This window comes from Carettochelys insculpta, chromosome 1 (genome assembly GCF_033958435.1).
Source record: "Carettochelys insculpta isolate YL-2023 chromosome 1, ASM3395843v1, whole genome shotgun sequence".
In the NCBI taxonomy this organism is placed as follows: domain Eukaryota; kingdom Metazoa; phylum Chordata; order Testudines; family Carettochelyidae; genus Carettochelys; species Carettochelys insculpta.
The window spans coordinates 327,862,654-327,876,180 of record NC_134137.1 but is presented as its reverse complement, the minus strand read 5'-3'; the positions used below and the strand labels follow the sequence as shown (position 1 = coordinate 327,876,180).

The 13,527-nt window shown below is 42.2% G+C and overlaps 1 protein-coding gene across 3 annotated transcripts in view; it reads left to right on the top strand.

Moving 5' to 3' along the window:
* The window catches only part of DOCK4 (dedicator of cytokinesis 4), a 381,443-nt gene extending 376,683 nt beyond the window's left edge, over positions 1–4,760 (top strand). For all 3 annotated transcript variants that reach the window (XM_075014636.1, XM_075014626.1, XM_075014645.1), the window contains one exon: positions 1,118–4,760. In XM_075014636.1, coding sequence (XP_074870737.1) covers positions 1,118–1,537 — 420 coding nt within the window. In that variant the 3' untranslated portion in view covers positions 1,538–4,760. The remainder of the gene's footprint in view (positions 1–1,117) is intronic.
* Positions 4,761–13,527: the final 8,767 nt, after the last annotated feature.

Below are 13,527 nucleotides of genomic sequence, written 5' to 3'. Positions count from 1 at the left end.
CCAGTACTATTGTTCTTCAGTATAAAAATTCTTTAAGAATTGAGGGAATTCTGTCAATCTTTTGCTGACGAGCTAAGACTCATAAGTAAGAATCTGAGCGAGTAATATCTTCAGTAAATAATGTTTATCCCATGTATAATAGCTCAAGCTGCCTCAACACTTGTTGGCTGAAAGCAAATGATACTTCTAAACCAAGCAGGTGATGGTGATTTGAGTATATTCCCCTTCCTGGAAGTCTTGTGGCTTTCACAAACAGAAGATCTAAAAATTTTAAATACCATTGATACACACTGCAGAATTTGAAGCGACTGGCACTCTTAATAGTACCTGCTTCTAAGTTACAGTTCCAAAACAAGACACTGCACTGGTAAAATGCAGGAGATTTCAGTAAAAGTGTATTCTCATTTACACAGCTATCATTTCTCTGTTATAAAATTATTCAGTAGTTAATTTTTTTTAAAAATATGCATGGAATATTAGATATTACACTGCACGGTAGGTATTCTTTTTAAAGCATTATTCATTGCAGAAACTGGGAGGAAAGTTGTAAATACTTCCTAAACCAGAGGCTGAAGAAAGAGTAGTGCTGAATGTGATGTAGATACAGTGTTTTGGCATTAGAGGGCACAGTGCTACTAGTTACACTGCAAGCTGTGGCTATATATTCCATTGTCAGTACTATGAAAGCTTGTTTCTGTTGTTGCTGTGGTTGTTTTGGTTTTTTGGGGAGTGGGGGGATTACGTTTTTGGGGTTTTTTTGTTTAGTTGGTTGGTTGGGTTTTTTTTTTGTTTTTTTTTTTGAGAACACTGACAGATTTTTCCAGTGACTGATTATAGGAATACAACATTTAAATATAGTTTACTTCTGCAAAAAATAAATTGTTGACAGGAATATTATGTTTGTTTATTTATGTACATATAGTTTGAAAATATTTTAAAATATGGCAAGTTTTGACTAGGTTTTTACTAGACTTTAATTCAACCAAATATACTTTTCCATCGATCAAGCCCCCAAAAATCTGTGCCCCCCCAAAAAAAAATCTACTCATGTTTTCAGTGTCCACAGAGAAACAGTACTTTCAAATTGTTTTCATGATTCCTTCTTTCTTCTTTGCAGGGCTCCATGCAATCATTTACCCCCTCTCCTGTGGAATGCCATTCCTCGGGGCTTATATCCAACTCCCCAGTCTTGTCAGGAAGTTACAGCAGTGGGATCTCTTCGCTTAGCCGATGTAGCACTTCAGAAACTTCTGGCTTTGAAAGTCAAGGGAGTGAACAAACTATTCCAAACTACAGTGTTTCTGAGGAGCCAGTGAGGAAAGAAAGTAAAACTCCACCACCTTACAGTGTTTATGAACGAACTTTGAGACGGCCTGTTCCACTACCTCAAAGCCTCTCCATCCCTGTTAGTTCAGATCCACCAGCCCTGCCCCCCAAGCCTCTGCTGGTGCGGCCAAACAATCTGGAAAACAGTAGCAGGAGGACTGAGCAGGTTCCTCGGCCCAGGCCTCTTCCTCGGAAAGTGTCTCAGTTATAAGAAGACACTTTTATACTTACTTGCAATGAATTCTTTACCGTTTACGAAATAATATTGGGGAAAAAAAGTAAAATACATTTAGTGTAGGCACTTTAATAGTTTACCCAAATTTTCTTTTACATGATTTTTTTAAAATACTTATTAATACTAATGTTACACATTATTAAGTAACAGTAGTAATTTTGATGGACAGATATTACAGGAAGCATGAATGAGAGAATTTCATTAATTTCAAGGTGGTAAATATGGATGCACAGCTTTTTGGTATCTTATATTCATTTTTATTAAAAATGATTAAGTCTAACACACACACTCGAGTTCTCATTTACATTAGTTATATGCTTGTTACAAAAAGTAGGCTGTGCTAACTGAGCTGATTACTAGAAATACATAGTCTCTAACAACATTGTTGGTAGGCTAAGGTATTTCTGCAAGTAGGCTGAAGGTTGTTCCCTTTTCCCCATGATCAGGCTGGTCAGTTCAAGTCTCTGTTTATGTCAGGGTGGTGGTGGTGTGGGCCTAATGCAAGTTACCCCACAGTAAAAAGTTGTAAGGACAAGGGCTGAAGTAAGTTCTTTTGTATTGCTTTCTAAGAGTGACTAATATCCACATTTCATTCAGTGTAGAACACCATTTTGGAATTAAATTCATTGTTGATAAGCTACTGTTATACGACTAAACAGTTTATCTCCTGTATCTGGTGCACTTCTTTGTTTTTAATGTACAATTTACCTTTACTCTTTCAGTTAACCCATCCAAAAAAGAAAAAAAAAAACCACTAACAGTTAGCTGGAGGTTTTCTTAACTTCAAAAAAAAAAAACAAAAAACCAAACCTCAGTCCCAAAAGAATAAACCTTCAGCTGTTATAGAGGCACAAATGAATGTGTCCTGTGAATAAGATACTCAAGAATCGATACTGGTTAGTATTAAATCAATGTAGTAAGTGAACACATTTAAAGAACATAAATCACTAGGTATGTATCAAATTTTTAAAAGGTAAAGGGCATTAATTCACAATTCTGCACAAATTAGCAAAATTCCTAATAGCTCTTCAGGTATATTGTTACTAGTGGACATTTTTGTGGTTGTTTGTTGTTGTTTTTTATTTTTGCTTGTATGTTTTAACTTAGTTGATCAGGGTTGTCTTTATTGTTGGAAGATGAGGGTAGACAGTTATAGATTGAATTTCACTAGACAGCATCTGTAGAGCTATGAAAATCTAATGCCCAGTTGCAGGAGTTTGGAAAAAGCACCTTGTGTATGTACTTTTTGTAGCTCTCTTTCTTTTACTTACTGTTTTTTAACATTTGGTTGACAATAGATTTATGAACTGTATTTTAAATCATGTTGTTAAAAATATTCTCCTTGTTTTTGGGGGAAGCTTACGTTGATTTTAATTGTTTGCTTTATTGATAGCTTAACTGGAAGAAAGTGACCACTTTTTATATTCTCTCAGTGAAACCTTCAGCAGGTATATGCTGTTGATGGTAGCTATAGAGGTTTTCTATAATAAATGTTCAAGTATTTTTGTACATAACTGGTTAATTTTAATAAGGAGTGTACCATTATGTGAAAAAAGCAAACAGTTGTGTATGCAGTAAGATTGTTATAATTATGCCAAATACTTTATGTATGGAAAAAGAATATTTGTACATATGTGCTTTTAACAATAATTTTGCCATATTGACTTTACAATTTTGAATGTCAGAAAAAATTAATATATGTTAAAATATTTATGTTTTAGTGAAAGTATTCATAACTGAAAAAGGAACATATGAATTTTAGCTTTGTATCTTGCCTATTTTGAAATCTGAAATTCCTTGAACTAGCTCTTGCTTTTACTATAACATTTTTGTGTCTGTAACCACATTATAAAAGATGTAAAAGGCTACATATTTATGCTGGTATAAAGGAGTAATGCCTGAGGGCTTAAATAAGGTGACACAAGTAAAATAACAAAGCTGCTTTGATTTCCCCCCCGTGTAGTTTCATAGATTGGTTGACTAGTGCCTGAGCACAGTATGACTCAGTGTTGTTTGCTCCTGAAGCCATTTATTTTATTTCTGGCAGTGAGCAAAATTGTTGAATTTATCATTTATGTATATTATTGAAGTCAGCTTTGCAGCAAAACATTTCATGAGGTTTCTGTTTACCCAGATGCTCACATTGGTTGCTGCAGAATAAAGTTACTTGATTAATCTTTATAGTATAATATGTTTTCTACAGTGTAGTAGATTATAAATCAGTTTGTCATAAAATTAAACTCTCTGCCTTCTTTGCTTGAAAGATCCAACTTTCTTTCTGACAAATATCTCCTGGAGTGAGTTAGTCCTTTCTCAGCTCATGTCTGTAATGGCTTTGTGAGGCAATTGCCAAGACAGTAAAGATTTGGAGGCATTCACCTCTACATCTGATCAATGGAGGACTGTAAAATTTACAATAAGAGTTTGCCATAAATTAACCAATTTGAACTCCCAGTTTTTATAACCAAGGCTGCAGGAACACTCTGAACAATAGGAGACCATAAAAAAAGGACAGTGAAGTACTATAAAAAAGGAGCTGACACATTTTCTGCTTTGCCAGTTTTGACAAACTGTTTCTATAGATCAGCTTTTCTTCTGAGCTTCTACAAAAATGTAGTCTGAAATTTGTTATGTATGCTGCAGCACCCAGAGCATGAAAGGCTACTGTAAATAAAGCTCTCATTTGAATTTTATGCATCATTCATAAATATAGTTTTATGAGTTACTTAGTGACATTAAGCAGTTCAGAAAATAATGCAAGAGATGTTTCATAACACTTCCCCATCACCTGGGAATGTACTGTCATGCTTTCTGGAATGGTTCCCAACTCTTGAGTGCCTGAGGGCAGACTGTCCCAAACGAGGACAAATACCCCCCAGATGGTGCTATATTCTATAATTAAATTTCACCAAACTGGTAACAAATGTTAACTCCTGGATCCCTATATCTGTCTCATCCTGGTGGCACAATCAGTTCCTTTAGGCTTTCCAGCCTAGCTTGATAAATGGAACTTAATAGTCACATTAACCAAAAATCACATGACACCACATCAGATTGCTCCCAACTGCAAGGGTCTAGTCACTTACTCCAGATCAACTCATACACCAGATCTTACCCCAAAGACAGCACTGACGGTCAATTCTATAGTAAACTATAGTTTCTTAGCTCAGAAAATAAGCATGGGCATTATTTAGTGGTTAAAGCAGTTAAAATATAATATGTAAGGCAGAATTTGTAAGTCAAAATGATAGCAAAGATGTGGCAACCTACCAGTTTCCCGAAAGTATCGCTGGGATACCCGGAATAAGGGCATGTCTTCCCTACTAAGTTTTGTCACCAAAATCATAGAACAATAGAGCTGGAAGAGACCTAAAAAAGCCATCAACTCCAGCCCCCTGCCCTAGGCAGGACCAAACCCATCAGATCAGCCCAGCCAGGGCTTTGTCGAGCCAAGATTTAAACACTTCCAGGGATGGAGACTCCACTGCTTCCCTGAGTAGACCATTCCAATGCTTCACCACCCTCCTAGTGAAAAAGTTTTTCCTAATGTTCAACCTGGACCCTCCCAACTGCAACTTGAAACCATTGCTCCGTGTTCTGCCATCTGTGACCACTGTGAACAGCCTCTCTCCAGCCTCCCTGCAACCTCCCTGTTGTCAAGTCCCCCCTCAGTCTTCTCTTCTGCAGACTAAACAGTCCCAGTTTCCTCAACCTTTCTTCATAAGTCATATGCTCCAGCCCCCTAATTATTTTGGTCGCCCTCCTCTGGACCCTCTCCAGTGTGTCCACATCCTTCCTATAATTGGGGGCCCAGAACTGGACACTGTACTCCAGATGCGGCCTCACCAAAGCCGAATAAAGAGGAATAACCACTTTTCTGGATCTACTGGCAACGCTCCTCTTGATGCAACCTAATGTGCCATTAGCCTTCTTGGCACACTGTTGACTCATGTCTCATCCACTACAACTCCCAGGTCCTTTTCTGGGGAACTACTACTGAGCCAGTCGGACCCCAGCCTGTAACAACGCTTGGGATTCTTCTGGCCCAAGTGCAGGACTCTGCATTTGTCCTTATTGAAGGCACTCATCATATTTCTTGCAGCCCAGTCTTCCAATTTGTCTAAGTCACTCTGGACCCTATCACTACCCTCCAACATATCTACCTCTCCCCCTAGCTTAGTGTCATCCACAAACTTGCTGAGGGTGCAATCCAAACCCTCATCCAGGTCATTGATAAATATGTTGAACAGAACAGGACCCAGAACCGAACTTTGGGGCATTCCACTAGAAACCAACCGCCATCCCAACATCAAGCTGTTGATCACTACACACTGGGCCCATCCTTCTGGCCAGGTTTCTATCCATCTTACCATCCATTTATTCAGTCCACATTCCTTTAACTTGCTGACAATATTGTGGGAGACCGTATCAAAAGCTTTGCTAAAGTCAAGATAAATCACATCCATTGATTTTCCCCTATCCACAGAGCCAGTTATCTCATCATAGAAACTAAAAGACCATTTTTGGTGACAAAATTGCGATAGGGTTCACATTGTAACACAGCTTTTGACACAAAAAAACTCCAGTCTTGTCAACAAAAAACTTCTATCTCTACAAGAGACTTTTTCCTTTCCCCTTCTTTCTGCATTACTGCTGACAAACATGCAGTGTGGGACCCCATGAGGATTTTGTTTACATTTATTGTCCTCCAGGAAGTTTCCCACAATGCCCCAAGCAGCTGCACTGGTCAGTGCTTTGAACTCCCCTGCCCTGCAGTGAAGTACACAGCAATCCATCCCACACCCTCAGGGTGTCTGGGAACTTTAGTTTCTTGCCGCCTAATTCAGCGTAGAGAGGTCTCATGGCATTTTCCAAGCTGACCATGGCTAGCTATCATGCCTAACCCTCTCCAGCTTGGACTACCACAGGGCTTTTGGATCATATTAGCGTATGGGGAGAAGACCCTGTGCAGTGCTACCTGGAAGTGACTTGTAGACATTAGGACATGCATGGGCACGTTTCATGAAGCTTGTATGAAAAGGGCTAGGAGCAGGACATGCTGCTGTGCAGAATAATGATATAGGAGCTGAGACAGGCGCGCCATAAGGTGAGGGAGGCAAACAGGTTGGTTACTATTCTCAGCAGCGACTCCACCTCCAAGAGCCGCTGGGATTCTTTGGAGGGCATGGAGTCAGCAGAAAAAGGACCTTACCTGGAGGATGAAGTATTCGATGAAGAGGTGGAGCTAGATGAGGATGAAGATGTGGGGGCTGTCCATGAGGCAAGCAGCCAAGATCTATTCTCCATTCATGAGGGGCATAGCCAATCAAAGCAGCTGCTCCCTAGGAAGCAGGAGATGAGATACAGGTGAAGTGGCTATGGCTTGGGAGCGCAGAAGTAGGGAGAGGGCACAGAAAACTGGGAGCCTGCCTGCATTTCTGTGAGCTGCACATAACCCTGTGTAGCTAATTGTTGTGTCCAAGCAGGGTATGGATGCACAGGGAGATGTCAATGGAACCCTCCAGAGAGAGGCTTTGGAAACTGCCTGAGATACTTGTTACTTGCCTTTATTCATCGAGACAAACCACAGTGGAACACACCAAAGCACCCAGGTTTGCTGCTAAGGGAGGGCTTGAGGTATTTTGTACCCAAGCTCAGGTTCTCCATCTCTACTTTTTCACTGGTTATCAGTCAGGTATGAAGGATGCAACAGGGTGGCAGGTTCAACAAACAGCTTTATATTACACAGTCCGCTCCAGTTTCTTGAAGGGGTCACAGCTGAGCTGATGCTCCAGCAGCACGGAGATACAGAATGCACACAGTGCCCTGAGGGATGGGGCAGATTAGATTCAGGTGACTCCCCCCTCTTTTCCCACCATTCCAGGGAAGAAGTGACAGAGAGGCTGACAGCAGCTTCCCCACCCCCCACTCCGCCCGCTGCCTTTCTGTGGAGCAGCGCAGCCTCAGAATAGCATTTTGGGCTCATCCGCCCCAGGGGAGGGGTGGCTGTCCCCTGTACTCATCAGAAGTGGTGTGGCACTCACAGTGGCTACGTCTACACGTGAAGCCTACTTCGAAGTAGCTTATTTCGATGTAGCAACATCGAAGTAGCCTATTTCAATGAATAACGTCTACACGTCCTCCAGGGCTGGCAACGTCGATGTTCAACTTCGAAATTGCGCAGCACCACATCAAAATAGGCGCTGCGAGGGAACGTCTACACGCCAAAGTAGCACACATCGAAATAAGGGTGCCAGGCACAGCTGCAGACAGGGTCACAGGGCGGACTCAACAGCAAGCCGCTCCCTTAAAGGGCCCCTCCCAGACACAGTTGCACTAAACAACACAAGATCCACAGAGCAGACAACTGGTTGCAGACCCTGTGCATGCAGCATGGATCCCCAGCTGTTACAGCAGCAGCCAGAAGCCCTGGGCTAAGGGCTGCTGCACACGATGACCATAGAGCCCCGCAGGGGCTGGAGAGAGAGCATCTCTCAACCCCCCAGCTGATGGCCGCCATGGCGGACCCCGCAATTTCGATGTTGCGGGATGCGCAACGACTACACGGTCCCTACTTCGACGTTGAACATCGAAGTAGGGCGCTATTCCCATCCCCTCATGGGGTTAGCGGCTTCGACAACTCGCCGCCTAACGTCGATGTTAACTTCGAAATAGCGCCCGACAGGTGTAGCCGTGACGGGCGCTATTTTGAAGTTAGTGCCGCTACTTCGAAGTAGCGTGCACGTGTAGACACGGCTAGTGAGTGCAAGGGGAGCAACACAGGAGTGCACTTATACGCCTCCTATGTGTCACTGATAACAGGTTCTGTATGGCTTCCTACAAGGGCCCAAAAAGGTCCCTGGATCCAAACCAGCTGAAATGGGGGGGCCCAGATGACACTACCACTAAGCAGGGCTGCCACCACAGTTTCTATCTGCTGTGTGGGAGCTCTCCTGCTCACAGAGGGAAAATGAAGTACAAGGTTTTTTTCAGTTAGTCCAAAAACAGAGGAAGAAACTGTGGAAAGAGTTGGAGCGGAGAAAATAATTCTAATTAAAAATGCACCCAGTATATGAAAAATATCGACACTAGAGGCTCTCATGCTTTGTTGTTCTGTGACCCCCGCCCTGTCTTGACAAATAAATTACTGCACAATCCCAGGAGAAGGGCCTGAAGTCTGAGCCTACCTGAGCCTTGCCAACTCAGGCTTCAGCCCAGGGCAGGGATCCTGTAACCTGAGCCTGTTCAGACTTTGGCCCTGGGTCTTTGGGCTCAAGCTTCAGCCCAAGGCCCCTCTGGTCTAATGCCAACCCCATTCAAAGGGGATCATAACCCACTCTGGGGTTCTAACACATTGTTTGAGGACAATCTAATTCTTGACCTTCCCCCTCACCCCTCCACTCTCTGATTTGCTCACCTTGATTATCTTTTTCTGATTTGTCCTCCTTGCTTACTGTTTTTGGTGCTCTGTGTCTTAAATATTGAGTCTGTTCTGGTCTGGCTATGGTCTGAAGAAGTGGGTCTGTCCCACGAAAGCTCACCTAATAAACTATTTTGCTAGTCTTTAAAGTGCTACTTGACTGCTTTTTGTTTTGATAGAGAGGAAGCCGTGCTAGTCTATACACTGTTACTAGTGTAGATTAGGGTGCCCAGCTTGTTCCAACTTAAATGTTTCTGAGAGGGTGGGAGGTTGTAGCCCTAATGTGTGGTTTAGCCTAATGTTTTTCTTTTCATTGAATTACCCGGGGGAGATATGGGGATGGAGGGGCAATTGTCACAAATTACAGGAGGAAAGAGTCCAAACTAATTTTATAAAGCCTTCCAAAATATTAAGATATTAGCCTGTCACGGTTGCAGACATCTTCACTCCACTAATGATCGTTTTCCATGTTGGGTGCGTGTTTGCACACGCACTCAGTCTCTCTGTGCAATAACATTGTCCTCGGGGTATTTTACAGAGCAATCCAACCTCCAAATACAATAACAGGCAATGGCTGCTGTGCTACACCTCATAAACTGTTGAAATTTCTATGGTAGATTTAAATACATGTTTTACATCATTGAGTTACTATTACTGCTGGATCCACTGGTGTGCTTTAATTTGCTCCATTTGTTTGAAAATGATATATCAGGGTGACAAACTATACCCTGGCATATTTCTGAAATGTTAATAGCACTGTTATTCCTTCTCACCCTCTATGGCTTCCCTAGAAGTTTCTTTTCAAAAGAAGGCTCTCAGTTAGCAGCAACCCCGGGCTAAACTGTACGGAGTGTAGCTCTGAGCATTGCTTTTGGGTGATGCTCCCAGTGCTTAATGTGGAATGAAAAGAGTGCCAGGGTTCAAGCAACGTTTACCTTTGGAACTGATGCAGCAAGCCCAGACATGCCAGGGCTATGAACTGCCAAGCCTAGAGGAGACTGGGCTCAGCCCTTGCCAGCCTTGACTCAAATTAAGCACTGGCTGCTCCATTGGTATGATTGTTCTCTGAGGACGACTACAAGAGCCTTGAAAACATCAATCAGTGAGGTGGGGTGCTGGTATATGAATGTGTGTGATGAGTGTGAAAGAGGAAATATTTACTCTTACAGCAAAAGTATCTAGGCGGGGAAGGGATGACAGGGATTTTGAAACAGTTTTTAGAGGGAACATGAAGGAGTTGAACGCCAAGCGAGCTTTCTGTGCTCCACTTGCCTTACTAATATCCTGCCACTGCATCCCTCAAGAGGGCAGAACTTTGCCTGAATGCCCAGCAGTGGTGAAGAAGATGGTTCATAGAACAAAGGCTGTGTCTACACTATGCAATAAATTCAAATTTATTAACATTGATTTTGTAATTCTGGAATTTTGAAGTTTGAATTTGACCATATTCGCCTCCCCACGTGCGCCTCACGATGTCGCCTTATTGCTGTCATGCTCAATTGGCAAACAGAGCCTGTTGCAGTGGTGCATTGTGGGAACTTATCCCACAGTTCCCTCATCCCCATAGCTAATGGTATTCATAGAGAAAACAGTTTCATGTTAATATTGAGCTAACTGCCTTAAATTTGAATTTATCCCATAGTGTAGATGCAGCCAGACTGTCTTGTATGCTTTGAAGCTCATTGCCTGCTCTACTCCAGAGAAGCTTTGGTGTCTGCTTTGAGAGGAAGATTGAGCTCGACCTTCAGTCCAGCAGGGAGGTGAAGCAGGCAGGAGCTATGGTCTGACTAACATGTGCCTGATCATGAGACACCCCTTCTTTCTGAGACACACAACCTGTATTTGTACTGTGTATGCTGTAAAGTAAAAAGGGGCTGAGCCAGTGTTAAAGTCAATAGAAAGATTCCTACTGAGGTCAGTGGGAGCTGGATTAAATCTATGGTGAGCTGGGAGGAAGCAAATGCTATATAATGAGCAGGTGTCCCAATGAAAAAAAAGACAGCAGAGTCTAATAGTGAGTATAACATGCTTTGTTACTAACAACAACAAAAAACTCATTAACATACTGACGAGCCTTTATAGCTGATGTCTTACTGGGAGAAGCAACAAATACCTCAGGGGGTGAACAAACTTTTTATGTTGGGCCTCTCATTTTTGTCCCTGCATTTAGCAATTTTGTCCCCCCCTCGCCCACCCTCCCTGTCTGTCTAATGTAATCCAAACCAGTGGAAATTTTGGCTATGTTCCTATGAAAAAAATAAAAATAAAAAAAGCAAACCCCTTTTTGCACATGTAAAAAAAATAAGTATGTAGAATATGAAAACTTTATGAATTGGTATATAAATGTGAATACACATTCATAAAACCAGTAACATAGCTCAATATTTTAAATGAGACAGATGAGCCCGAGACCCAGAAGCCAATTGTGCTGTGCCCCTTATGAAATGTCATGTTTCCCCAGGTGGCCGACCCCTACTTCGCATACCCCTGAAAATAACATAATATGTTATGCTGGTCTTAGTCTGTTAAGAGAAAGAAAGGCCATGTATGTTGGACAGAAGCTTTTTCAGATTGCCTAAGAAAGTTTGCAAACATTTGCTGTTGTTGAAGGCATTTTGCCATATCGTATTTCATCTTTTGTTGGTGACCTCCGTGCTTGTGCAAAGAGTTTGGTGCCCTTTTCTGTGGCTGGCTTGTTTTGGCTGGTTACCATATGGACTTAATTCATCTGGTAACCCCAAGGATGAAAAAGCACTAGCTGACCCCAGGCTAATCTGCTCAGTGACAAGGAGCTTATTTAAGGGATGTCACTCTTACCTCAGGGCTGTGCACCTTAGAGGTAGCCAAGTTCTCCTGCTTAGTGTGGTCTCAGAGTCAAGAGATAATCAAGGCATAGAAGCTCAAGAAATTGTCATGCTTCACATCTTACCTAGTTCCAGTTTCATCTTTTCCTAGGATCCATGCTCCTCGTGTGAATTCACACTACTGTGCTTCACAGTTGAAAGTCGGGATCTAAAGACAAAAAATTACAGGCAAGCCATTAGAATGCTGTTCCACCTCTGTTCCTGTTCTCTAGAACAACAATGTTGTGCTGTGCTCACAGTTTTGTAAGTGCAGTTTATGGAATCTGGGCTGTAAACCCACAGTGGGAATTAAACCACTGAGCTGTTATATTCTGTTCAGTCTGTTTACCTATCTTGTTCCCCTTTCCATTTCGTGTAACAAAACCCTCCAATAAATCCTTACTGTTTTTACGGCATTAACATTATCTCTCTATTTTAATGCATCCCCAGATGATAGATGCCAGTGGGAAAAAGTTCCTCTCCACCTGATGGGATCCTGCTAAATTATAAATTTTAACTGTTACAGCCCCACCTAGCCTGTGACAACAGAAAAGCCATGGAACACTGTCCCTTCCTTGCTCCCCTGGATTTGTACTGCAGAACTGAAGTAGGCCATGTAAATAATCCTAAAGTCCTGGTTTTGAATGGGTTATAAGTTTATTCTAGTAGTAAAACCTGAGCTTCATAATGATAAACAAACAAAAACCAAAGCAGGGCAAAAACTGGGCTTCATCTACATAAATAGAGTCATCCCCAGGGTGGGGACCTTTATGCTATCTCCTCATGATATTTCCTGACTTCTGGCTAACTACAGTGTTTGACACTTTCTAAGCAGTGGGGAGTGACTATGTTCTCCCATAGTTTCAAATTATTCAAAAACATTTGGAAATTACGAACACCTTTTAATTTTTCCCTTCTTGGAAAATAATATCAAAGAATGATTTATTTTGTAAAGGGACAAAGGGATGCTGTTTTCCTGACGTAACATCTTGGCCATGTGTACACTAGCCAAAAACTTTGAAATAGCCATGCAAATGGCCATTTCGAAGTTTACTAATGAAGCGCTGAAATACATATTCAGCGCCTCATTAGCATGCTGGCGGCTGCAGCACTTCAAAATTGACGTGGCTCACCACCGCGCAGCTCGTCCAGATAGGGCTCCTTTTCAAAAGGACCTCAGCAACTTCCAAGTCCCCTTATTCCCATCTGCTCGTAGGAATAAGGGGACTTCAAAGTAGGCGGGGTCATTTCGAAAAGGAGCCCCGTCTGGATGAGTTGTGCGGCGGTGGGCCGTGTCAATTTCAAAGTGCCACGGCCGCCCGCACGCTAATGAGGCGCTGAATATGTATTTCAGCGCTTCATTAGTAAGCTTCAAAATGGCCATTTGCATGGCCATTTTGAAGTTTTTGGCTAGTGTAGATGTAGCCCTTAAGTTACTCCTTTATCCAAGGGTTTGCGACTTCACACATGTCCACGTCTACTAATAATTCATGTGATAGATTTTCTCCCACATCCACAGGACTTGGAGAGAAATCCAAGCAATCTTAGAAATTTGTTAGTTTTCTTCCCCCTCCCCAGAGATGCAGGGGAAAGGGTTGTTCTCAGTTCACAGAATATAGGGAAGTGAGGAAGGTTTTCTTCCCCAGTTTTCACAAGGTGAGAATCTCTCTCAGGGCCAGCAATCATGGCTGTCCTTAGTAGGT